The sequence below is a fragment of the Lissotriton helveticus genome, chromosome 7 (genome assembly GCF_964261635.1).
Source record: "Lissotriton helveticus chromosome 7, aLisHel1.1, whole genome shotgun sequence".
Taxonomy (NCBI): Eukaryota; Metazoa; Chordata; class Amphibia; order Caudata; family Salamandridae; genus Lissotriton; species Lissotriton helveticus.
Window position 1 is genome coordinate 870,030,944 of NC_136068.1, and position 27,895 is coordinate 870,058,838.

A 27,895-nucleotide genomic window follows, 5' to 3' on the forward strand; every position below is an offset into this window, starting at 1 on the left:
TCCTTGTTATGAGCTCTTGTAACTTTTTTCTGACAGCTTGTACTAGTTTTACAGTTGTGATTTTTTATTATATTTTTATTTGTATGCCAGTTGGTATTGTTTTATGTCTTTGTATGGCTAAAATTAGCCGAATAAAAGTACTTGACTGACTGACTGTCATAACGATCTCAAACAGAAAACCATAAACATCTCTATTTTGCAATCTACATGTTATAGAAATATTTTACTGCAGGATCCAATAATGTCTTTCCATGTGTGGTGTTTCAAAAGAAAATTGCACATTTATATGGCTGTCCAGTAGTATATAACTGGGTGTTACATGCTGTGTGAAATATATTCCCAATATACAATGAGAGCAAGGGAAATGAGGAAGCACTGACTGAAAGAGTTCTTTCACTCACTTCTTTAGGCCCTTCATTCACATCCACAATTGTGAGATTGGGCTTCTTTCTGCACGTGTCAAGGCTGCCATGTCTACAGTATTCACAGGTAAAAGGGAGAAAAGCTACCTCCATTCCTCATGCACAAACTGCTTAAATTTTAGCAGCATTTTAAGTGAAAGCAGAGGTTGAAAGTGGGTGGACGAGGGCTTCACAAGTCAGCTGGTGACCCTGCTTTTAGGCCTCTCTGTGCGAATGGTGATCATTATGCTTCCACCCCTGTTTCCTGTCCAGGCATACGAGTTCAGCAAGGAGGTGGGTTTGGCGAGAGAGTTGAAGTTCTGGGTAGCAAACTTGATGGTAACTGCTCTTAGAGCTGCAAACTGCATGTTCAAGGAGGTCTGCCCAGTATCCATACAGCAATCCACACTGTGCATTTGCATAAAGGAATAGATCCCTTTCTTCCACCCTCCCTTCATCCTTTCCTTGCGTACATCCTAAGTTACTTCATGCTTTCCTCTCTTCTCTTACCTCACCACTTTCTTGTTCTAGTTTCCTGTTCCTTTCCTTGTAATTGCCTTCTTTCTTCCCTTATATTTATGTGTATCTTGATCATAATGTGCACACAACTATGCTATACTGTTTTATGATACATCACAAAGGAACCATGGTGTATTTGGCTGGGTGGGTTGTTCAATGTGTGCAGCATATTTTCTTTCTTTTTATATTTTGTTCTCTTCCACATTTGTGCTTTCTACCGTTCTCTCTTCATTAAATGTTCAGGTAAACGTACTCCCTCTTTCAGAGCTCTCCCTCCACCCCCTTCTCGCTCCTTTCATCAGAGACGTTTGAAAGCATGGAAATGTGGGTTCTGGCCCAGGGCCCCAGGATTTCAGGCCCTCCCCCTGATGGAGCAAGCTCTGTTCTACTGAGAGTTTTGCCCCGTTGACCTTGAATAATTCATAAACAGATTATTTTAATACCGTTTTTCTTTCATGTATTTTAATGTGGGTAATATGCCAGAGTCTGTTACAGACATTTTGTGGAGAAATGTGTTTGTTTCATACAACATCTATAAAGAAAAAGTTTCTTTTAGATGACACTAGGACTTTACATATGAGAAATGGGACTGTGTCACAGAGATTATTTGTAGTAACATTAGTGACCTGCTGCAGTGTTACAATATTGAAAACATGTCACTATCCCTGAATATTAGATGTAAATACATGTAGAATTTTACCTAGTGCACCTGTGAACTGTTAGTGACCTGGCCAAAGAGAGCATGAGGGAGCTGAAATTGAATCATTCATTCAAAGCTGTTCCGAATACGGGTCCCCAAAATACATTTGGTCCAGGGCCCACAAAATCTTTAAAATGTCCCTGCAATTCATCCCTCTCTGTATCCATTATCACTTCCGTTTCACGCAACTGCTCACCCACCTCTCCAGTTTGTATGCTTTGTGATTTCTGCCCTGGCTTCTCCCATCATCTGTTTTTATTCAGAGTCAATTGTACCTTGTCATTAATATTCATGCATATTATTTTCCGGATAAGTTCTGCATTCGGCAAATTCATTTAACCCCTTTGCTGTGGCCGCGATTTCGCAGCAGTGCGGCACTTCCGCAAAATGGGCGGGGCTGCGTCAGCCGTTGGCCGACGGAAGCACTAGCGAGGGAGTGCTGCCGTCGGCCAAAGGCGGACGGCAGCACGCAAGGAGTTAAATAGGCACAAAATAGGTGCCTATTTAAATGAATAAATAGGCACAAAATAGGTGCTTTGAAAAGGTATTCATAATTATTGCATATACTATAATCACATACACGTGCGAAGTCCAGAAGAACAGAAATCTGTTTTTAACTGATGCTTTCTTTATTTAGTTTCATTACTGTCAATGCTCATAAGATCGTTGAGGGTTATTCTTTCGGGACCACTTTGAACTGGAATACATTATTTTAATTCATTGGTGGGATACCCACATTGACTGCAATGAGTTATGACAGTCCTACTCCATGCAGTCATTGTTGACTGTGACAAAGACAATTACGCCAGTTAAATGTTTTTTTCTATGTCCATGCTTTTCAAAGATTTTCACATAGTCTACTATGTTATGAAATACACTTGTCAAACCCAGGCGATTGTTTTAAACCATTAATCCAATATCCACTTGATATACTATGAGAGGGTGTGACTGGCCCTTACCAATGCAGATATTAGGATTCTAGACCTCTGAATATTGAGCATGTTGGTTGGTACTTTAAGACATTGGAAAATATTTAGACTTTAACGGACATGATACTCTGTCACAAACGTGGCAAATGGGAATCTCCCGTCCACTGTATTAGGCTGGCACATTCACCATGTTGTGATGGGGTATCCCATCCATCAAACTCTAAATAGCCCCTTTTTCTACAAACTGTGGACAATGTATGTATGTATTCACTCAAATACAAAAATGGATTGGTTGAAATGTTCATTTATTTGGGCATGGCTGGTGCAGCTCTTACACTCTGAAGAAGCTGGTATCACAACGGTCTGGTTCCTTGGAACCCTCAACGAGAGGGGAAGTTCCTGCACATTAATAGCTGGCAGCCGCGGTCCATGCAGGTAACAGCGGTGGGGCTTCATGCGGGGGGGGGGATTTTGAAGGACAATACTGAGGGAAACTTCAATAAATAATTAATTTTCCCTCGCCATCATCCATCAAAATCCCCCCCCCCCCACGCAGCCCCATCGCCCCACCGCTGTTACCTGCATCATGATCCACGGCTGATAGCTGGAGTTCTTTAGAAACGCTCCCAAGCACTTATTAGGAGAGGCTTAAGGCAGCATTAATATCAAGATGCTTCTTCCATGGATTAAAGTCATGTTGAGACTATTTCTACTTTTTCTGGTTTGATCTTCCCTATTTTATAACGGTCTTGTCTATCATCCCATTTCAAGACGGAGGAAGAAAGCTCTCGTTGGCTGAGAGCACTGCTAATCACATTGTTGTGAGCTCCTTCCCGTGGCTGTGAGAGTACACATAGACATTAGTGAAGGAAAATGGATCCATCCAATCATTGTATGTGCTTCTTCTTTCTAGTGTCCTCATAAAGAGAGATGGAATGAGTGAGCGTAATATGTTATTTAAAATTTTGCACCCACAGTACATTTCAATGGATGAGTAAACGGCTTCACACTGAAGAGGGCCTAAAATACATCCCTGATTGTTGGTCATCTTTGGCAGATCGTGTTTTACATGTCAAAGCTGTAGCAGCAGGACCACTGTTGTAAATGAGGCCTTCATTCTCAGTCTGCACTCTGAGCAATCAAAACTAAAGATGTTATGTTCTGAGCATCAATTCCGGAGCCAACGTTAAGGTTAACAGAAGACCCCATGTCCACAAGGACACACACTCTAGTCATGGCCTCTTGTTTAACAGACTAATGCATTCTGGTCGTGATGATACCCGTCAATGAAACCGATTGGACTCATCCAGCATATTGCAAAGGCCTTGAAAAGGAAAGCCAAAGACTAGAGCATTGCACCCTAACAATGTGGAGACATCTCCTAAGCTTAGTCAAAACTCTTGAGGTGGGGGTATGAGGAGGATGTCCTTATGAGATGCTACTCAACTGCTCCACACTATTGATGTTTCATTATTATTTATTTTTCGCAATGGCCAAAAAACTCAACAAGGGAACATTGTTCCCATCATGTTCCCTTCACCTCACTGGACCAGTCCTGGGCAACTTAGTGTTTTAGTAAAATGTGGTTGCTCTCTAGATATGTTTTGAGAACGTCAGCACCCTCACAACCAGCTTTTGTATTTGCTGAAATTGCAGTTAAAAAGCTCCAGAGTGGAGAGGGGTGCGGGAATATGTCGAACCATGTTTCATTTCTATATAAAACACTGAATTATTTCATGTTTTTGCAGTTTTCCAAAACTGAGAGATATTTTAGGCCTCGGGAGACAGGAACACCACTTTGTTCTTTAGTAAGCAGCCTTCGAGAATTAACTCAGATATAGTTACATACAATCCAATTCTTTGAAAACAATTATGTATAAATTGGCAGATTTGTTTTCGCATTTCTATAGGGTAAAGTTACAGTCTGAGGAAGACCTGAAAATCAACAAAAATGACCTTCCGATTTGCATTTGTATATTTAATTTTATAGTAATCAAACAAAGTACAACAGCATACAATAACTACATTGTTTTCAAATTTATTGAATGCGGATTTTCCAAAGTGCACAAAATCTTCAGAAAACTAAGAAAAAAATCCTTTTCCGTGTAAAAATATCTGCCATATACATTGTAGGGCAGACAAAACGTGACTCCTTGATCCTTCGTTACCATTCTGCTACAGTCATAGGATATAGAATACAAGATCTGACAGCGAACAGTGAGCTGGTTGTAGTGAAAGCCTCTCACTGCAGGAATCCAAAAAGCGTGGCTCTGGGCTGCCTGCTGACGCTGCTCCTCACAGATAAGAGCTTTGGCCATCAGATGGTGCTGCTGTGCCGGATAGTATATGATCCTTTACTATTCGTCAAAGCAGAGCCCTGGAAGTGAGGTTCGGATCAATCCTATTGAAATTGTTGCATTTATTTTTACAAACGAGTACGTATATTTTCTTTAACGTGTACTATTCTTTTTTCCTTTCCAAAGATGCTTGTTTGTGGTTATCTCCGCCTATGAACCTGGCAAAGATGTTCCCTTTTTATTAAATTAATTCAGCACGGATGCATTTGTCCCACTCTCTATGTCAGTGGTTTCTGTAGTTCCCGAACCTCGCCTTCTCTGCAACGCAATATCTGGGTCATCCCTTCCCAGGGACCTGCGAGTTTCAGGTGATGCTCGCCCCCCTGGTTACGGAATCAATAGCCTTCATTCATTCTCTTTTCTAACCGCCTACTCCCTTGACGCTCAAAAATCAAGCGCATGCATTGCTCGCCAAAGCGAAAGGAACAGTTCATCATTTTGTGGCACGATCCTAAAAGCTAAATAGCGAGCAAAGAGATGTGCTACATATTTGTTGTGGAAAGATTGGGGGAATTAACTCTGATTTCATTTTTGTGACAGTGTGGAATTGTCCAGCCCATGAAGCATTAATGCAGCTCAAGGATCGGTAAATATTTGCTTAACCATAAAGACAGTTCGTTGTCTCCATAGAGAGTGGGATGCACACGTATCACCAGTGAACATCTGATCTGGTTAAAAAAAAAATCGAAATGGGGACAATCTGGCTATGAACAAGTTCAACTTGTCAGAAGATGGTCAAACTTATGGTTTGAAATTAGCACCGTTTAACATTCCTACGTCCAGTTGCTCATCCATCTCTACCATTTTTATTCACTTATCTTTTATTGAAGGACTCTATCTAGAATTTTTTCCTCATACAAGAATACATTATTTGTAATGATGAACAATAAGAAGAAATGTTTGTCTTATTTTATTTCCAGGATGTAAAGGAGTGAGGATAATGCCCTCTTGGACTGATATATATCCTGTTAGCAAGGCGTGGTTCATTAGCAATGGCGGAGGAGCGTCACCCCACATCTCACGCCAGCAGACGCTAAATAAAAATGACAATAACACGGTTATTGTCATTTTATATATGCGGTCTGTCCAAGCCCCACAATGACTATAGGGTGGGGCAGGCCGAGCATGTCAAGGAGGAGTAAATTGTACTCATAAGTGCACATATTTGCTTGTCTGGCCAGTAGCGGTCAGTGGTGGGAGTAGCTGCAGGGCAGAGACGTGGGGAGGGGCAGGGTGGGTGGTAGGTATCTATGGATTAGGGAGGATTACAGGTAAGTAAACATATAAATAAATACAACGAATTTCGTTGCGCGCACTGCATCCCCAAATGCGATGCAGTGCACGCAACGAAATTTGTTTTATTTATTTATATGTTTACTTACCTGTAATCCTCCGTAATCCATAGATTACTTCCCCCCAGCCTGCCCCTCCCCACCGCCCAGCAGCTACTCCCACCACTGACCGCTACAGTGTCCGGCCATCCTAGGCTGGCCAAGCACATATGCTCACCTACGTTTCTCCAACCTGGCAGTGTTACACAGCAGGTTGGAGAAAAGGCCCAGGCTCCAATGCACCGTCTGAGCAGCAAAGGAGGCCTCTTAGACCAATATTGACGCTGCTCTCATGTGAGAGCAGCATCTGGATTGGATGTGGAGCCTGTGCCCTGAGGGCTCATCCCCTTTTGGCTCGATGGAGCAGAGAGGCAGAGGTCAGGAGAGCAGAGCGGCAGGTAAGGCTTTTATTCTTTATTTTTTTTAACCCCCTATTCAAACCCCTGCCCTCCTCCCGAGGTCACCCTACCGCTCAAGATAGGCAGCAGCCACCAGTGCAGTTAGGATCTCTTCACTATATGCAGAGAAGCATCACAAGCTTATTAGTATTGTTATGAAGCCTGCAGAGATGCAGGAGTAGGCCTTGGGTGTCCTTTGCCACTGTCTGAAGAAAACCCTTCCATAGTGCACTGACTATGCGCTGGTTTATATGTGGTGCATACTCAGTTCATATCCTGACAGACTGTTTGTCCCTGTACCCCATCAGTAGTGTGGCGCAGGAGCAGAGGTAAAGACACCCCCATTTTTATGGACCAAGCCCTGACAAAAATAAAGATATCTTCCTTTGGCAAGTGGAAATGTGTGATTCCTATGGATCGCAAAGCCCAATTTACGAGTCTGAAAAGGTTTTCTAACTCAAAAAAATGGGTTTTGTACATTACAAAAAGGTTTTTTTCCTGTTGCAAAAGCATCGATTTTGTGAAAACATGGTTTGTGATCACGAAGTCCCTTGGTACATCCAGTCCTAGGTTCTTATCTACAAATAAATAAAATAAAAATATATATGTGCCTTCACAAAGTCCCTTTGATGAAGACATCTTTTGAATTTTGAACAATGTATGCTTAGAGTCAGGTTCAGGTTCCGTTAGGTCATAATGTCCCTCAACCTTGCACTTACCAATACTGCTGAGAAGAGGGGTGCATCTTACTTAGAGGAAAGACTAGATAAACACCTCAACTATTATTTGTTATTATTGGCCTAAAGTTAAAATTATAAATTCACAATGTTTAGTTAGGCCCATCATATCAACTGTACTCACTTTACATTTTTCAGGCAATGACACACTCTGATAGACTGAGATTCTTGTTGTGCAGGAAATAATCGACTGAAAGCAAGGGCCCACTCCCCTGGAAAATCAAGGAAAGAAGTCCCCCTCCGTCCAACTCTTACACAAAATTGTGCTGACGACTTGCCATAAAAGATTAGCATTATAATTTGCATAAGAATGCAATCTAATGACCATTTAAATTACAAATGGGCAACCAGAATCCAGGACTCATCAGAATTAGCAATCCTACTTTGCGAAAGTGTTTAGAATTTCAAATGAGGTCTAAAGTGGGGTAGAGTTAGCCAGATAATTTTTTTTAGAATAGTTCAAACGATACTGCATGCTACTGCGTATTGCGAAATAGAATTCAAACATTCTATGACCCAATTTTAGAATTTAAAAAAACGCATAAACTGTCGATTCAACTATATCTATATTCTGGCTAGAAAAACATTACAAATAACAATTGTCACATAGATAAATGTATTTAATAGCCCTATGTGCTGTTTTTAACGTTTGCCTACAAATGAAATGTAATTGTCAAAACCCCAGCGCTAAAATAGTAGAAGAGGGAATCCTCGGGTATTATGTCGAAGAGCAGTTTTATATCTGATTCAGGGTATTTTTATTTTTAGTATTATGAATCTTGGCAGAGTCCTGCTACAGAAAGGAACGTTCGTTCACCTTTAAGGTGTGATATACCTTGGACAGACAATACCCAAATCCGTATCACCTGTTGCAGATCAGGTTTTCTAGCAGATATTTGTAACATATTCTAACAACATGTGAAAGGGCTGGCAATATCTTTATTATCAGAAGATGTGTTGTGCCCCCAGCATGCTGAGTTAGGAAAATACACTGCCCAATAAAGAAAGGACAGCGTTTGCAGATTCATGTTGCTTAAAGCCTCTCACCCTAAAATAAGGTAACCTATAGAATAGTCTTTTGTTTACCGTGCCACGCTGAATACTTATATTTGATAATATATTCACGGAGAAGGGTGCTGGTGAACACAGGACGTTCATTTCTTGATGCTGTTACCTGTGCAGAACCTACAAGTTGTAATCCATTCCTACTGATTTAGCGTTTCATCCTTCACAGTCGATATTCTCCCCATCATTCCGATGGATAACAACAAGAGATATATAATAAAACATTTTAAAAAATGGAAAGAAAAAAACGAAAATGAAAAAAGATATATAATGTTGTTGCATCATATAGGCACCAGTTTCGCTGTAGCATGCACTATAAAAAACACTTTTATTTTTAATTATATTTACCGCATTTACGTTCTTATCCAGTACGGCACATTCATGCTTTAGAGAAACCTTACTACTTAAAACTACTCTCAGTTCAATTGAAACACTGGTTCTCGTAGTGCCTTTTACGAACCTTTGCAATACTTACCTGGGATGAAGAAACGTCACTGGATTATAGGCCAAGTGAAGGCTTCGTTATCATAAATGCAACTGCTGGTATTTGCCAGGGGGGCCCTTTTCTTGCTATGCTGCAACAGTCCACGGAACAGATCTAGATTCGGGGGCAGTGGAGAAGCAAGCAGCACACAAGGCTGCTGGCATGCTGTTCATAAGCTCAAGCTAAAGCCGGAAGCAGAGGAAACGGTAGAGTGACAAGGCGCTGCGCCAGTGCGGTGACCTCGAGGACACTCCGCGCGCTGGAACCACAGGCCCGCCGCATCAAAGAAATATTCAGCACCTGCGAGAGAAGGCCGCCTTTCCAAATGAATTTTGGTCCCCAAACCGGTGTCATCGCATAAAGAACTGATCCCCAACATGAAAAGGTGGAAGGCCCCCGCTGGGAGTCGGGCGCGATCAAAGCCCGCGGTACCTCCTCCTCAGCCCTCCTCCTCAGACAGCCATGCTCTGCCCTCAGAGAGGGCCCGTCACGCGCCGCGCGCCGCTGGAGACGCACTTCAAACGGATTCGCAAATAACCAGCCGCGCCAGTAGTTACCAAGTCCTGCTGGAGGAAATGGGGATGGAGGAGGCAGGTTTGGTACAAATATATCGAAGCTAGCGAGATCTTTGTTATTATCTGAAAGCATCGCGGTTCTAAAGCTGCAGGTTTCTGTAATGCTAGGGCTTTTAGAAACGCTCATATGCAACCCCACGTCATAATACAAAAGCATAGGTTAATTTGAATTTGGATTTATAAAGCTCTCTATGCCCTAAGCTAACCTTACAACAATGTCAAAAGGGAACTAAAGAGGTAAGTCAGTTCTTATGTGCACTTATTGGGTGGCCTGGGTTCCTATTATACATACACCACATTGTAGTATTAAATCAAACAGGAGCAGGTTTCTCACAGCGCATACCCTGAAATCATGTGTTTTGCAGTCCTTTTATATGTGATAATGATGAAAAAAAGGAGGGAACATGAAGTTAAACAATTGTCCAAGATCACACTGTTTGGAAAAATGGGGAAGCTGGGATTAATCCCAGGTTTTCTGGTTTCACATTGTTCATCAGCCACTAGATGTATAACCTTCGCTTCTCCTACACCTACCCTACCGCCAATTCCCCCAACACCATCAGATGACCGCCATCCCGCTGCCATTAATGTGGTCATTCGGCACATCACAGATCAAACTTTTTGGCCCTTGGGAAAATGTTTGTGAGTACCCATGCCCTAAGGCATCAAGGCGCTGCCATCAGAACAATAGTTTAATAAGCATCACAACCTTGCTTCTCTGTTATGGTTATCAAAGGTTATGATATAATTTGACATTGAATAAACTAAAGTGTGCTTGCTATTTTGCAGCCAGTTTATGTATTTTAAAGTCAGGTTACACAGGTAAGTCCAAAGCCATGTTGTCTTTGTCAGCTTAGTGGATGTTACAACATGCACAGAAGTCCACAGGTGACATTTGTGTTTCCATACCATTAGTGTATTTTCCTGTACCATATACTATGACCTTATCCAAGGGTGGCTATTCCACTAGGGTGGAGGGGCGCCGCCCCACTGCTTTCTCGCAGTCCGAACAGCAGAAACAGAAAATGATAAAACTACCATTTTATGTTTCTGCTTCTCGCACTTCAAGAAAGCAGAAGTGTTTGGTTGAGGGTGGGTGGGTGGGTCTGCTTTGGGGCAGGGCAGGAGTGGCTTGACCACTGCTGAGGGCACTGACTGTTTGGCCAGCCCCTTGGCCGACCAAACCAGTCATGCACACTCTACCCTTTCTCCATGTAGGCAGCCTACATGGAGAAAAGGGTTTCCCCATAGGCGCCTGGCTGGTTGGCGGCCCGACCAATCACAAGGCTGCCATTGCGGCACTGTGATTGGCTTTGGGGAGGGGAGGGAGGCTGACGGCTTCCTGTTCGTGTCGGAGGCAGGACAGCAGGAGAGCAGGTCAGGAGCAGAGAGGACGTGGGACCCGGGAAGGTACGTTTATTTTATTTTAAAATTAACCTGCCTACGCGAACGCCCGCCCGCTAGTAATGCCGGCCACGACTCACCTTATCAGAAAGTTAAATATGCAATTGGAAATTAGCCAATGTTACCACGTTTTAGGGGTCTGAGCAAGTGCCCCAGTGTGTAGAGTTAAAAAAAACGCAATACTAGTTCGCAAAAAAATGAGGTGAACATGCTAAAAGAGAGATTTTCTCAGAGAGAGTACATGCTGAGGAATAGCATGTAAGTATATATCAGGTAAGTGAAACCCTATATCAATATAGTAATATAGACACACACATATATATGTGTGTGTGTGTGTGTATATAAATATAGATATTCCCTTATCAACCCCTAACCCCTGAACTTAACCACCCCTAAATTTCTAAATATACTCTTACGACTCAAAACACCTATCCACTCCTAAACCCTAAAAGCAACTTTACCCCCAATACTCTTATCGACATCTAAACCCTAAACATGCCCTTACCACCCATTAATCCTAAACGTCCAAAAGACCTTTACCACCCAATACTTTTACCCACCCCTAAACCCTAGAAACTTCCTTAACACCCAATACCCTAACCCTGCCCTAAACCGTAAAAAAACACCCTTACCACATAAAACACTTACCCACCCCTAAACCCTAAAAACAACCTTATAAATAAAGGAGTTTCACTTACCTTGCATAGACTACATTTTCTTTGTAAAGGCATGTGTGGTAAAGGTATATGCATGGTAAAGACTTGTGTGCTAAAGGCAATGCATGGGAACGGATGCATGGTTAAGGTATTGCGTGGTAAAGACTATGTGGTAAAAGCTTCTTCCCTCTGTAAATATCATCAGTTAGGATCACAATATGTGTTCTTAGAGCATAAGTTCTTGTTCATTGCAGTTTATTCGGATTCTATGTTATTTTGAGTTAAAGACTGAAACAGCCACAGTTTTTAAACGGTGCAACCAAGAGTGCTCATAATTCATAAAACTGGACTTAGCCCATGTATATTTTAGTTGCATGTATACAGTGATTCGTGCTCCTAAGGAAGCACCCAAGCACATAAGCGCACTAGCCAGCAGCTACACAATAGAGTGTGAGCGAGTGGAAGGATGTGAGTTATGTTGAAAGCATTTTGGGATTGTTCACTGTGCTTAATTTGTGAAAAAAAGAGTGCTGGTTACATAAGCTCTGCAAAAAAGTTGGCAGCCGGTTCAATTAAACGTTGTAGCGCTGAATATCACAACTGGTAGTCTTCAATCCACTACCAGAATCTCTCTGCACCCTTTTTCTCACTAATGCAGGTTCCTACATCTCTCTACGACAGGTTTGCTGTCTTTCTCGTCCTCCATTTTTCTGATCTGTGTGTTTTCTCTTTCTTGCACTCAGCAAATATCTGATGCTGGGAAAGAAGTGCTGGTCGCAGAAAAATGTGCTGGTCTCCAAAAGGAAGTGACGGTGACCCACACCAGCAACCACCCGCTCACATTAAGCACTGGTTGTGCTACATTTCCAGAAAGGTGTTCCTTTCATTTCAGTCAATTGCAACTTTCATTATAGAACGTGATTGTTTGCCCCCTGTATGTGATAACAAAATGGAAAGTAAACAATAACAGCAAGCTTGCCGATTTAACCCTTTCCGTGCTCATGACGAGCCTAGCTCGTCATGCAGCACAGTGGTCGTGTGCTCATGACGAGCTGGATTCGTCATGCAGTAGCCGTGCCTCCCATGCGGGGCGAATTCTCCGCCTGTGCAGGCGTTCTAAAGGAGTGGGCGGAGTCATGACAAGTCCAGCTCTTCATGAGCACAGCTCCACTGTGCAGCATGACGAGCTGGACTTGTCATGAACACCGCGGGGAAATTAGCCCCACATGGAAGGGGTTAAGGTTGTGCTACACTTTATTATTAGCTTTTGTTGGGGGTGGGGGAGTTGTTTCCTGTTTTATGTTTACGATGTCGTTTTGTTTTCTTCAGAATTACATATTCCAGTCTTATTAGAAATACCTAGGAAATTACTTATTAAATTGCTGGAGTTTAATAAAACTATGCAAATTATGTGAACCAAAAAAATAAATAAATCCACAAAAGCCAACAGGTGCATCTGCAGAAAAAATAGATTATGTAGAGAAAAAAGTCAGCATTACAGTATAGGACACACAACTAAATACAAGCAGCCTAGTACTTCGGCCCTGTGAGGCTTTGCCAAGAGCACAGAAGTAACACATAAGCAGTGGCTGTCCGTGCAGGTGAGCGTGGTGGGGCACAAGTTCGGGGTGGGAGGGGGAAGTCGACTGATGACAGAATAGGGAAAATTAAATAAATAAATAAATCCTACTCCATCGTCTGTCGACAGACGCCCGCCCAGCCCCATCGCACCTACCTGCATGGACCACAGCTGCATGTAATCAACTCAATTCAATGTTTTTGCTTTAGATTGGATAATTATACTTGCCAACAAAAATGACAAGCGCTAAGCTGGTATCTCCACCTGGCTGAAAATGAACTCTGCCCACCCTGCTCACATATGAAAAGGGGCTGCAGCCTACTTGCATTATTCACGGGAGCGGTACACTCTGTTCATATTATCTGTATATGTTCCTTATGCTATATATTAATACACGTCTAAAGCAACCATATCCTCTTCAAAAATATTTTTCAGCAAAACAACATGTAGAGAGTTCAAATAAAAAGAAAGTAAACTTCTGTAGGGCGTTAGCCAAGACACCCACACCAGAGAGGGTAAGATGTCACTGTCAGTTCAAAACTGAGAACAATTCCAGTGGTAACATTACATTTTATTGCACTTGCAATAATAAATGTAAGCTTTGGGCCACTTCAAATACACGCAAATAACTTAAGAGAAATGGAAAAAATAAGAACATGGAACAACAGTCCCCTTTTTACAAGTTTTTAAATCGGATTCAGCCACTGCAAACACAGACAAGAAATGTAAAAGATTAAAACAGGGAAAAATCAATTTTTTGTCATCACATCAGATGTGGACTGTAAGCTTGCAATCTGAAACTCAATTCAACATGTCCAATGTCAGGAATGAAGCACATCATTTTTGTGCTTTCCAAATCCTATCTCACGGTGCTTGAAGTTCAGCCTGGCTCTGAAGAGGTTGCAAAATGGAGGGGATGATGAAAAGGAGCCTCTAACAAGTCAGCCAGTCGCGGAAGCCAAGGACTTCACTTTTGATGCCAATTTCCCCGGACCAGATGCTGCTCTTAAAACGCAGTGCAATTGCTTCCACTGCTAGAAATCACAATGTCTCGTTGCCTATTCCATATTACTTTGTGACTTGCAGATGCATTTAACATTTAGTTGGTAGTTTTGTCTGCACAATGTGTAGCTTCGAGTGAGTGCCCCGTTTCCAAAACGGAGAAGGGGAAGACATTTTAAATGCCTGGTCTTCCAGCCGTATTCACACAGAGAAATTAAGTTTCGATCAATTCTCCCAAGCCTGAAACCCTACAGAAATCTTAGAGACATATTTTATACCACCGAGTACTTGCTGTGCAACCGTAAAGAAAAGAAAGTGGGAGAGAAAAGAAGGAAGAAAGGTTGGGAAGGTGGCCGTAACAATGAGATTGGTGATGTATTAAAAAGGGAATTAGACATATGAAAGTGCTAGAAATAAAGTACGAGGGTGTGTGAAAGGAGAGACGGAATAAATAGAACAAAGATTCAGTATAAAATGAAGCTGTGAGAGAAAAAGAAAGCTAGGGGACAGAGTGGAAGGGAGTGGGTGAGAGGCACTTGAAGAACTTCACTGCAGGGTAGAATAATGTGAAGAAATAAGGAAAGTCAGAAAGAGTGTGAGCATGTTTGAGAAGATGAAAAGGAGAAGAGGTGAAATATGTGGAGAATGGAGGTAAAAAGAGAGTGTCAGGAAAAGGGGAGTCACACAGGAAAAAAGAGACTTCAGGTGACAGAGGGAATAGTCAAAAGAATAAGAGAAGAAGGAAGTGTACCTTCGGAAGAAAAGAAAAACACTTTGTGAAATGTGAATATTAGTTATGGTACTATGATAGTGTGGCATGATATGACATGCTGTATCATATCGTATCATGCCATTCTCGGTATTCAGAATGCTGAGGGCACAACACCATGCATTAATCTGCACACTCCATAACAGAGGAGGATAACAATTGGTCAAGGTACTTGATAGTAATACTTCGGACCTGAGGCTCACATCTTTATGGATTAAATGAAAGTACACCGACAACAAAGCCCTGAAGAAGTTCAAAAAGATTGAAACCCGTTGGCTACAATAAAATGCTTTTTGTTGTTCAGGTTACATGTAATTTGGAGTGAAGATGAATTGTGAATAAACAAGTTCGTTTAATTCTACATCGGATCTTTATGCAATCTGTTAAAATTGGAAAGACTGATTTCTATACACACTTTGCATGCGTTATTTACCTATGGTTTATTGTTAAATCAAGTTACTCGACATCCTTGGCTGTCTTTATGTAAAGGAAGGTGGTGGCTGATCCCTGGTTAAATCGCACACCATTAATACAATTTGGAATGGGCGCATATTGTTGGTGATAATAGTCATAAGTGCAGAGTGATGGAATTTCAGTTCTGGTGCTCCATGGTGTGGAACTTACTTCTATTCACCTTTCTAAGAAAACAGTATTGGACCTACCAAATAACAACAAATGGTTGCCCCAAAACATTAAACAATCAAAACTAGAAGGCAGAAGCCATGTACCTGATCGGAAAAACCTATTCCAAGATGATAAAATGAATTCTGCTTGCCAATTTATCAAACTTCCCAATGAAAAACAGAGTCAATTACCTACTGGGTTGCATTGCGTTTTTACTTTGTATCGAATCTCGATTCTGAATTTGTATTCTAGGTGTTGTTGTCCTAAACTTGTACAGTTACAGAGCCTGTGGCACACGATGAGGCTTTCACTATAAATCCAGGGCATCCAACAATGGTCCAAGAAGGCCGGATTGACAAGGTAGACACATTACTAAGTGAACTTGCAGGCAATAACGGCTCTTAATTACCCTTCTCAGAGTTACGCGCCTGAACAACAGTCAACAGTGCATAAACAGGGGGTATTTAACAGCCAACACTGCTCTATAAGTGAGGACAGTAAGGCGATTAGCACAACAAGCCCACACACATCTACAATAGGGAGTAGAGCAGGAGGTCGATCCTCCCCTGGTGCTCCCTGTGACTCTTCTAAGCAAGCAGTCGGTACAGAGACATCTATCCAGGCGCCTCGCCTTGCTTTTGGAGAAGGGAAGTCAAATGAACCAAATAAAAATATAAATATTTATTTTCATGTTTCTACTTTTTTGGGCTGATTAGGATTCCGCTCACCAAAGGCAAGGTGAGGCGCCCAGACAACTGTGTGCACCCAGATCAATGGGAAGAGGCATAAGAAGTGCAGCTGGAGGAAGGAGCCAATTTTTCAACCAAACTCGCCACACTGTGGCCTGTTTGTCAACACCGGAGATGCAGGAAGCTGGGCAGCTACAGACTGCTCCCTTTGTGGGCCTCTAATGTTAAATATAGCTAGCAAACTGCTCATTCTGACTAGCTAATAAGAGAACCAATATCACTTTAAATGCAAACATTGTCTATGAAGCTCATTTATCAAATTATTGATAGCACTACCCCAGACATCACCTGCACCCGTTTTAATAGTAATGAAGTAATAACAATGCCTACATATTTGCATCATCACTCAAAAGGAGCTAAATGACAGAAAGCCATCAGTCAAAAAGTGCATTAGGGCGATCAAGGTGTGTAAACTCGTAGTTTGCATCAGGGGTTTATAGCAAAAAAAAACACACACTCTACCTTGCTCATTCAGCCTTCCATAGTCCACATGGTATCCATGTCAACACTGAACTTTGCACACCAAAGGCAAATGGCACTTGGTAATCGAATTGGAGAATGTTTACTAACTTGGTATTGATATAAAAGACACGTTAACTTCTAATGCTGATCTATATATTCTACAGATGGAGACCACTAGAAGAGTTTCTATGAAATGCTTATGACAATTATTTGCATAAGTGCAAGTCCCTCAGTCCACAAAATATGAGATGAGAAACATAAATTGGTTTCAGATGGTTTTTAGCTCTACACTCAATGGGTGGATGGGTATACGGTGCTTAATGTGAGCCAGTGGTTTCCAGTGCTCCGCACCTGCATTTAATTGTCAACACTGGCACTCATGTCAGGTTGCCACATGGTGGCGGTGTTTGTCTAATTTATAGCCAAACACAACAACAGTTGTTTGTTAATTCTATATACATTAAAATGACTTATACCTGCTGCCAAAGCCATTCTTATAGCTTTTGGGTTCTGGAATAGTTTGAATTGTCACATGTGTAACAGTGTGAGGGTTAGTATTTGTTCTGAAACTGTAATTGCCAATGCTGGAAGCAGCAATGGTCGCTGCAAACAGAAGTGGACTCCTTAAAGGACCCTGACACTTATATTTTTACAAATTAAGCTTTGAGTGTTTTTAAACGCAGAGTTTCAATGAGAGGTGAGATGCCATTACTGCACATTATCTAAAATCGCGCCTCTCCAACAGTGCTTTGGAAACATGAATTTAGGATTTCCTAAGATTCAAATAGCAGGTCTTAAATGCTGATAATCAGGTCAGAGTCCGCGTTTGAAAGAGTATAAATCACGATTCCCCGCTTTCTACTGATTTTTCCTGACAAATTGTCAAAAGAAAAAAAGGAAAGGGATATCATCATAATTAAAATGAAACTATTCACAATTAGCCATGCCTTGGCAACTGTTGCCATGGAAATAGTATAATGCTTCTCAATGGCAATAACAAGGGATTACCTCAGACTCCCCATTTCGCTCGGTCACTGCTCACGCTACGCTGCTCAGTTTAGTAGGTGAGAGACTAAGGGTGTCAAACTATGCATCTCGTCCAGGATGATAGTATCTGCCAGCAGACACAATGCTTTTAAATGTACTGCAATGTTGCCTTCCGTGGAGAAATTAGGGTCCCTAGGGAGCAGGAATAAACAGATTTTGGATAATTGTTAAACCGAAAAAGAGATCCATTTTTCATCTTGCTGGCTTTTCTCTAAGAAAGGGCCTTCTATTCGATGGAATAGGCTATCAATGAACAGTCTGTTTTCGTAATATTTTTTATTTTGAGCACTTTTTCGTTATCAACAATAGATTCTTGGCCATTGGCAATATTTTAGACAACATATCAATTCATGTGACGGCATTGCTGTTATGTCTGCCCAGTTTGTTTTGCTTCATAAAAAATACATGACCTAATATCCACACCAACATGATTGTTGAGTTTGGAAATTATCCGCTTAAATGATTTTATCTATGATTTTTGATGTTTTTCTAATTTTGTGCTTTGACGTTTTAATTTCTCTAAATTTAGATTTTCTTGTCAAAATCATTTAAAATTGAGTGTCATGCAAGGCGAAGTATCTTTTTCAATACTTTATCTACTGTATACTAACACAGGATATCTTCTGCGGGTATCTCTTGGAGAAACAAGAGCCTTTGTTAAGATAGGTTAAAAGATCACTAACCAGGCAGCGATTCACCCAGCTGCATGGAAAAGCAACAGCAGAGAAGGTTCTCCCGGTTAAAAGCTTCTTTTCTTCCTTATCCTTCAGAGGAGCACCTAAGGGAAAAGTGCTTTCTCTCAACAGAGTAGGGCAAGTCACTGTCCCTTCCAGAGAGGGGTATGTGCGATTTCAACTATCAGACTGGCCAGCGCCCCTTAGCAAATATTCAATTCCAATACTATTGTGAGACTCATATTTGTTGGATATTAGTGCCTTATCAGTGGTAGTTGTATTATGCTAGCTAGACATGAGATAGCGGAGGCACCATATCTGCATTGGCCCTGCACCCATATGCTCTCCAGTCCCGCCCCATGTCAGTCTGCTGGCAATGACGGGCATAGCCTCTGTTCAGTAGTACATTTCGTTCTGGTTTGGCCTTTAACCCTCTGATTATTTCTATAATGTGAGATTCCTGTCATGAACCAATGCTAGCTGAAACTGCTGGTGTAGGTCAGGCAGGCTAAAATACTTTATTGTGAGGGATGAATGACACAGTACATTTAACAAAATATTAGAAACGTAGGTGTAGAATGCTCTACACAAGTTGTTGGAAAGTCTGGGGCGTACACTGAGTCTACAGAGATGTGTAAATTCTTCAGTGAATGGTCACTCCATTTAATATTTTCAGCAATATTGTTTTCTTCTTTCTTGACTAATCATCATAAGCCTACCTTGTAAAGATAACCAGGTCAAATCTTACAGACCCATCAGTCTCATTGACATGAAGTGTTTTTTTTTGTGAAATTGTCCAACAAGTAAGACTTAACAGACTGTTGCCCAACTAGGTGCATAAGCATTGCCGTCTCTCTGTGAATGCTGTCTAAAAAATATATGTTTTGCTAGCACTGTACATATTCATTCAGCCAACCAAATCCAAACCTCCATTCAGTGCAATTCTCCCATGAGCCCAACAAACCATGCAAGTTTATATGAACAATGCAAGTTATTTGAAACTTGATAAGTCATTATGACAGAAATGGCTAACCCCTTTTACTGATTTACGTTAAAACTTCTGTAAATGCTTTAACAAAGATTCATAAATATTGATACCTTCATTCTTTCAATTAAATATTTAAAACATACAAACATACCACAGTTTCATTAATATACGGCTTACTGATTCATTTGTAATAGGAAGTACTCATAAGCAATGTGTGAGCAAGATTTTAATTTTATCGCAAATTTTCTGGGCATGTACTAAGGGACAATGACAATACTCATAGCCCCAGGAGAGAAGATTCCACTTGTTGTTGAGAAAGAAGTAAATAAAGTACCAAACAGATATACCCTGCGTGTGTCAATGTTGGAGCTAAAAGATTTTCTTGGCTGCCACATGCTGCACAAAAATTAAATATGACAGATTTGCTGTCTGATGGCTCCAGTGGGAGAATTCAAACTGAAAAGGCCTTAACAACCAATCAACAGAATCAATTAAAACCAGCCTTAGCAAAAAAAAAATCACCATCTAGGTGAAGCAGAAAATAGTGATCCTAGGTGGACATGCTCAAAGGTGTTTTGTAAACAGTGTATCCATTCATAATCACTCACATACAGTCAGTGCCCTCTGAATTTACCTCGGAGGGATGAAAAGCTGAGTGAAACTTGCTGGGACTGAAACCTCTGAGCTTCCGGTTGCACAGATCTGAGTGTTGCTGCATTACCCAACTGAGATATCTCTCCGGCATCTACAAATATAAACAAATGAAGATTAAGAAACTGATATTTTATAAGCATTTAAAAAGAGTAGTAGGACACTTTTACAAGTTTGTAAGTGACTATACATCTCTGTGTTACTTCTTTACTAGATGTCTTTTCATGCATATATTAGTCTCCCTCCAATAAAAAAATATTTTAAAGCAGTGTGAAGAGGTAATTTTGTAGGGTACTAAATAAATCATAATAACCCAATGTTTTCTAGAAAATTCAAAACATTGAAATAATCATGATAAAGAACAGTGAAAATCCTCAGGGTTACTGTCGACATAACGCTGATAACAATTTTGTCAATTATATTTTTTTCTGTAGGGAGTATCCTAAGAAATCTTTGAGTTATTGGTTCACACAACGAGGACAACCATTTTAGCTTCTCTTTACAAAATAAATTACACTTATTAATTCGCAGTTCAATCAAATAAACTGTAAAATAGTGAAAATTCAGTAGAACAGCAAGAACTAATGGATTACAAAAAGATATTGTAGGAACAAATGCTTTGACATAGTGCTTTATGACAACATGTTGTAGAAAGGACCATTCTCCATCTGTAGCTGGCGAAGAGTTAGCTCTTGTAGTCAAGTTTAGCAGTCACTACACTTCTTCAATTTCAACAAATGCATTATGCTATCACTCATGCGTAGTGTACAGCTTGATACAAATGCTAATATGGTCTTTATTTTTTCTCAGCATTTCGGTTTAACACATTCTCATCAAAGTTATCACAATTATCAATCAAGTTTTAGTGTCTCATGGCAAACAAAGGAGTAAACATTATTTTCAAGAACCCATTGAAACAATTGACATGCAGACACCTGACCATGATCAAGCGTTTTGGGTAACAATCAAATCCATATACATTCCACTAGCAAAGTTCTTCAAACTCACAAACCTTTGTTGGAATAATAAGCTCAAGTCAATTTGATGGATAGTTTAATATATAGCAACTACTATAATTAGGAAGGGCCAAAAACTCAAGTTTTTTTTCTTGTGGATATTTATGTTATCGGATACAGAGATGCTCAGGAGAATAAATATCAAACTATTAATGGTCAGTAGGTGCCAAAGCTAACAGTGTGAGAAGAGATATGCGATCAGAATTATCTTTTAGGAATGTTGCATGGACATTAGTAATGTTCAGAAGCCCACTTTTAGGCACAATCTACGTGTGGACTCAAGTACCACTGCTCCATAGAGTGTTCTGAAGAGAGCTGTGCTGTATATCTGAAGGCATACAATTACAGAAACAAGGGATATTTCCTCCAGGCTACAGAACGTCATCAATTATTGGAATATGCAACTCAAACATGAATTCGCTGACTATTCGAAGTACCTAAATGGAGGTAAAACATAGCATCAGTGGGCTACCTGCAATGATATTATTATAGACATATGACTGGGAAACATGAAATTTGATTTCCAGAACAACACCCAATTGTGGATCTAATCTGTTTGATCAGTAAATGTGGACCTGTGTCTCTCTCTGCATGATACAATTAGTTCAACCAGTGATCACATCTGACCTGACGATGATAATATAGAGAGCTTTCCCTACGAATTTCTGTACAGATTAAAAGAAGGGCCAATCTTGGTTTTGTATGTGATCGGACTAAACAAATTGTTAAATTCAGTGGAAGTAGGGTAAAGCGGTTTAAAAATTACTTGCTGGCTTGCTCTCAAATTTGACTCATGATTGGATAAAAAGACAGACGTGCATACTAATTATAACATAAATGAGAAGTGCAAATACTCCATTTAAAGAAAAAGAAGAACAACTCTGAAAGTGCAGCAGGTTTAATAAGACAATCATATGGAAATATAGTCTGCTGACAACGATATTTTTTGAACAAATATTGGTGGGGGTGGCTTTCTGCATTTTTAAATTGCGCAAGTGACGTTTGAACTTATAAAATACAAGCATGTTGCATTGTGAGAGCACACGCACTTTAGCACTGGTTAGCAGTGGTAAAGTACACAGCGTAATGAGAGCCAACAAAAAACGGGTTCACAAAACAGTAGGGCCAAGGCAAATGTTTCGGTATGAAGGTGCAGAAAGGGCCAAGGCTAATACTTTCATAAGCAATTTAGATCTGACAATTTAACTTCTGACTAGGTTCTGTTCAAGGCAGTCTTATGTATTGGAAATTATCTGTTTCAAAGCGCACTGACCATTAACAATAGAGAAATCCGGAAATAGTTTGACAGAAGGTTTTAGGAGTTTACTCCAGAATTTTCTTCTGAAATATTGTTGCATACATTGCCCTTAAAAGTATAGTTAGACATCAAAACTAGACAAGATTTAAGGCAATTTTAGACGACCATTCCTGAGTTTGTAAGAAGATTTTTGAAAGGTTCAATGTTTTGCTGAGGATGCAGTAAGTGTACAGTAAACTTCACAAACACATTTATCCAAACACAGCAACAATAATATTGGTCTCAAAGCAAATAAATATAGTAAGGTTGTGACATAAAATAGTGAAAAGAAACACGTAGGAGCTAAACCTTTAGAGCAGGTCTCATGATCCATGCCAGTAACCACAATTACCTCCAGAAGAAATCCACACAAACAGTAATTCCCATCATTGTACAATTTACTAAATACTGGCCAGTTACAGTAATGCAACAGAGAAGTTTCCCTAATGCCACCATAGTATTAGTCTGGGTATCTGTCAAAATAACAGTGATGTGTGTACCTAGCCATGACCACAACCTTTTAAAAAAATTGTAAAATTACAATGCTATGTTATGTTATGCAATTTGTAGAGCGCATGGCTGTCTGAGCCAAGGGACGTCCCAGCACTAAAAATCAGGGCGAGAGGTGAAGGAGATGTTTTAGCTACTGAAACAACCATGTCTTTACTGCCTTTCTGAACGCTAAGAGATTGGGAATATTCCTAATAGCGAGAGGCATCGAGTTCCATAAAATAGAAGCTAACACCTTGAATGAGCGGCCTCCGACTCTTGCTCTACGGAAGCATGGCACCCGCATCAGGTGGAGATCCGCAGAGCGCAGAGCACGAGAGGGAACTTAGTGGTGATCAAGATCTCTGAGAATTGGCGGGCCACAGCCTGTCAAAACTTTATGAGTAGCACAGAGTGCATTGAACCTGATTCTTTGCTTCACAGGGAGCCAGTGGAGTCGATGCAACACCCCTGAGACCGAGCAGTACTCAGGCAGTGCAAGTAAGGTGCGCACTGCCACATTCATGGTGCGTTGGAGCCTATTGGTCACGGATTTGTTAGCACCGAGCAAGAGCCTGTTACAGTAATCTAACCTAGTCAGGATAGTAGCTTGCACAACCAGCTGGTGCATGTGAGGGTCAAACAGACCCAAAATGGGTTTAAGTCTGTGCAAAGTACCAAAGCAGGTCCCTGCCACCGACTTTGCATGCTCCTCAAACAAGAGTGCAATATCCAGCCGTATGCCGAAATTTTAGACCACGGTTTTGGGCGTAGGAAGATTACCTAGCACCACCAGTTGTTGCCCAAGAGATGTGAGTTTCTGCCATGCGGCGGGATCACAGTTTTAGATTAATTTACCTGAAGACAGTTCACCTCCATCCAGCCCGCTATGGCTGCCAGATTGTCCTGAAATTGAATCATGTCCTGACTGGGGTCCTTGGTACAGGAAAAGATCAGTTGCGTATCGTTCGTAAATGATAGCAACTGTATGTTCTGAGTTTTAGCCAACAAGGCCAGCGGATTAACGTAAATGTTGAACAATTACATAAAGAATCAGTTAAAACATGTTGTTATTTCAATGATAAAATTAATGATATTCCATGGCATCCAGAAGCTTTTAGGGAATTGCTGATGGAACATGTTTAAAAGGATGGCATGATCACTGAGATCTTTTGGAAAGAGTTGAGTCACCAACATCTTCTACTCTATCACAGGCCAGTGCACAAAAATCGTATCCCACACTCATGTCTTTCATAACTAAAGCTGTAAACTCAGTGAGTTAAAATACAGAAAATATTTTTAGGATTGATAGGCTGAAATGTCCTACAATATTATAATAGCAAGGAAAAATGGAGCAGAGGTATATCCTTTCGCCTAGATTATAAACCATATTTAAGGAATTATTTTGTAGAGACACCTTGTGTAACCATACCCATAAAAAAGAAAAGAAGCACATATTGGTCACGGATCACTGACAAAATATAGAATACAGAAATATAGAATACCCAAAATGTCGTAGATAAAATATAGAAAGCAGAAATATCGAAGTCCTATGTACAAACAGGTAAGTACAAAAATATCGAATCAAAAATATTGAAAAAATATATATAGTTAGTCAAAATATCGAATTTTTTAAAATGTCTTAAAAGTAATTTAAAATTAATGAAATAATAACTATAATTAACTAAAACATACTTAAAATACTTAAATAACATTACAATTATTAAATAATTAATTTAAGTAAAAAAAACTAAACATACAATTTGATTTTTTAACACATATATATAAATATTAACATAATATTAATAAAAAATATACAATATTTTTACCGTAGGATAGCCGGAGGGTAAAATTTACTATTACCACTCCAGTGACTGCAACAGTAGGGTAAACGTTGGATAGCGTAGGGGTAGAAATTACTATTCCCACTTCAGTGAGTGCAACACAAGGGAAAGCGTTGGATAGCGTAAGACTAAAATTTACTATTCCCACTCCAATGAGTGCAACAGTAGGGAAAGTGTTGGATAGCGTAGGGGTAAAAATTACTATTCCCACTCCAGTGAGTGCAACAGAAGGGAAAGCTTTGGATAGCGTAGGGGTAAAAATTACTATTCCCACTCCAGTGAGTGCAACAGCAGGGAAAGCGTTGGAAAGCGGGAGGGTAAAAATTACTATTCCACTCCAGAGAGTGCAACAGTAGGGAAAGCGTTGGATAGCGGGAGGGTTAAAATTACTATTCCCACTCCAGAGAGTGCAACAATAGAGAAAGCGTTGGATAGCGTAGGGGTAAAAATTACTATTCCCACTCCAGAGAGTGCAACAGTAGGGAAAACGTTGGATAGCGTAGGGGTAAATATTTCAATTCCCACTCCAGAGAGTGCAACAGTAGGGAAAGCGTTGGATAGCGTAGGGGTAAAAATTACTATTCCCACTCCAGAGGGTGCAACTGTAGAGAAAGTGTTGGATAGCGTAGGGGTTGGATAGCGTAGGGGTAAACATTACTATTCCCACTCCAGAGAGTGCAACAGTAGGGAAAGCGTTGGATAGCGTAGGGGTAAAAATTACTATTCCCACTCCAGAGAGTGCAACAGTAGGGAAAGGGTTGAATAGAGTAGGGGTAAAAATTACTATTCCCACTCCAGAGGGTGCAACAGTAGAGAAAGCGTTGGATACCGTAGGGGTAAAAATTACTATTCCCACTCTAGAGAGTGCAACAGTAGGGAAAGCGTTGGATAGCGTAGGGGTAAAAATGACTATTACCTCTCCAGAGATTGCAACAGTAGAGAAAGCTTTGGATAGCGTAGGGGTAAAAATTACTATTCCCACTCCAGTGAGTGCAACAGTAGGGAAAGCGTTGGATAGCGTAGGGGTAAAAATTACTATTCCCACTCCAGAGAGTGCAACAGTAGGGAAAATGTTGGATAGCGTAGGGGTAAAAATTACTATTCCCACTCCAGAGAGTGCAACAGTAGGGAAAGCCTTGGATAGCGTAGGGATAAAAAATGACTATTCCCACTCTAGTGAGTTTAACAGTAGGAAAAGTAAAGATTTAATATATTAATAAAAATGAATTAAATATCAATACCAATAAAAAATTAATTAAAATAAATTACCAATTTAAAATTATGTAATAATTAATCAATTAAAAATACAAATAAATATTAGTTATTACATTTTTTTCCTATTATTACAAATTAATTACCAATTAACAATTAATTAACAATAAAATAAAAATAAATACTAATAAATAAATAAAAATCATTTATTTAATTACAATTAAAGAAACAAAAGATCAATGCACTCTCTACCAATCATAGAAATGAATAAATTCTATGACAATTTGCATTTTAAATTTGCTTCTGAATCCTAGTTTGGAAACCTATAGAAGTATTTAGGGAGTGATTTATGGAGTATAATAGTTTCATACATATTTTGTTAAGTACATAATACCAAACGAAACCAACATATAGCTACTTTCAGCTCTTATTGCTTGACAACACATGAACTAGGAATAGTGTTTTACTTGGACAGCTCAACGGTAAGGGTCCAGCTTATTGAGTATTTTAACACGTTCTTTGTTATTCTAATATTATACATTTCTATTTTATTAGTTTACTGGGAGTGTGGTCTGTGGTGTAATATTATTGTGTGCACTGTATAATCTTGCTTTTAATGGGCCAATTCCCCGAAGACTTTTTGTGAACTAAAGAACTAGGACATAAATTGTTAAAACCAAATTAAGTATGTAGTAAAATAGCTTGTTATTAAAGTCCCTATCAAGGGAAATATAATTTACTTATACTTATTAGTTTACATTTGTTTGCAAAGTATCTAAGGAAAACTCACTTAAATTCTTAAACAGTAGGGCAATTAACTATCACATAACAGCCTATTTCAGATTCTAAATGCATTCAAAGGAAAAAGAGAATAGAATTATGTTTTCAGATTTAAAGCTCTTAAACTGTACACTAAAGGAAATGGTCAACTACTCAAAAATGAATGAAAATAAAGCCTTCTTTCCATAAACACAAGGATTGTTCATCAAGCTCCATATATAATTCACAAGATTTCTGTCTTTCAATTTCTATCACAAATTATTGTGTCAACCAATATGAGAAATTCATCCTAATCATGTGTTTTTTTTGTTTCGGCAAAGGTACAAGTTCATGTCAACAACTTTAAAACAGGAAAAGTAAAGAAATCTAATTAAACCAAACTTGAATAATTTAATAAGATATTAGAATGAAAATTGCATTTTGGTTTATGTGTTGATTGTGTACTAAAATACATTTCTATGGTGTTAGAGAAGGGGCTTTTCAGACAGTCTGCACTTTAAAATGCTCACTGAACAAGCAGTAAAGTTTGTTCATCATTTGTACTGGATAGGCCTGTCTTAAAAGTGCAAGCCCCATCTGGGTGGGAAAAGTTCCAGTTCCAAAATGTGCTCCCTCTTGGGAATGCCACTGATGCAGATCAGCAAGAATATGATTTTCATTCTGAAAATGTCCTAGTGACTTTGTTGCAAAGGTGCAAGATGTGCCCTTTAAATCCATTGTCCCCTTCCAAGATTATGCACCTCTATTGAGTGGGCAGCATGACACCCTCCAATTTTTCTATTTCCTGGGTAGGGTCAGTCTTCATGACAATGACTGCAATGCGTGACCTTAAGTGTCCTATTATATCAAACATGTGTAATGTACATCTTGAAAATTGTTACTGATTCACAAAAAGGACAATACAAAGGATCCATTGGGCCTGCCTAATATTTAAATAGGAGACTGGAACGGGTACACTTCTATATCCATGGAAAGTGTAGCCATTAAAGGAAGCATAGAGGAGCCACCAGGTCTTCTCAGTCAAACAGCAGCTACACAATGTTGATGACAGCTTTGGGGAACAACCAGAGATGAATTGCAACTTTACACATTTTGTGAAACGTAGTCTTTCTAAATAGCAGTATGTTGCACTTTCACAAGAGCAGAGAAATGGTTC

At 40.0% G+C, this 27,895-nt stretch overlaps 1 protein-coding gene across 1 annotated transcript in view; it reads right to left on the reverse strand.

Moving 5' to 3' along the window:
* The window catches only part of TENM2 (teneurin transmembrane protein 2), a 1,287,822-nt gene extending 1,267,491 nt beyond the window's left edge, over positions 1-20,331 (reverse strand). Inside the window, exons 1-2 of the mRNA XM_078653379.1 lie at positions 20,292-20,331; positions 20,085-20,195 (exon numbers count right to left, since the gene is read on the reverse strand). Of these exons, the coding sequence (XP_078509505.1) occupies positions 20,085-20,195; positions 20,292-20,331 (151 nt within the window). The remainder of the gene's footprint in view (positions 1-20,084; positions 20,196-20,291) is intronic.
* Between the last annotated feature and the right edge of the window lie 7,564 nt (positions 20,332-27,895).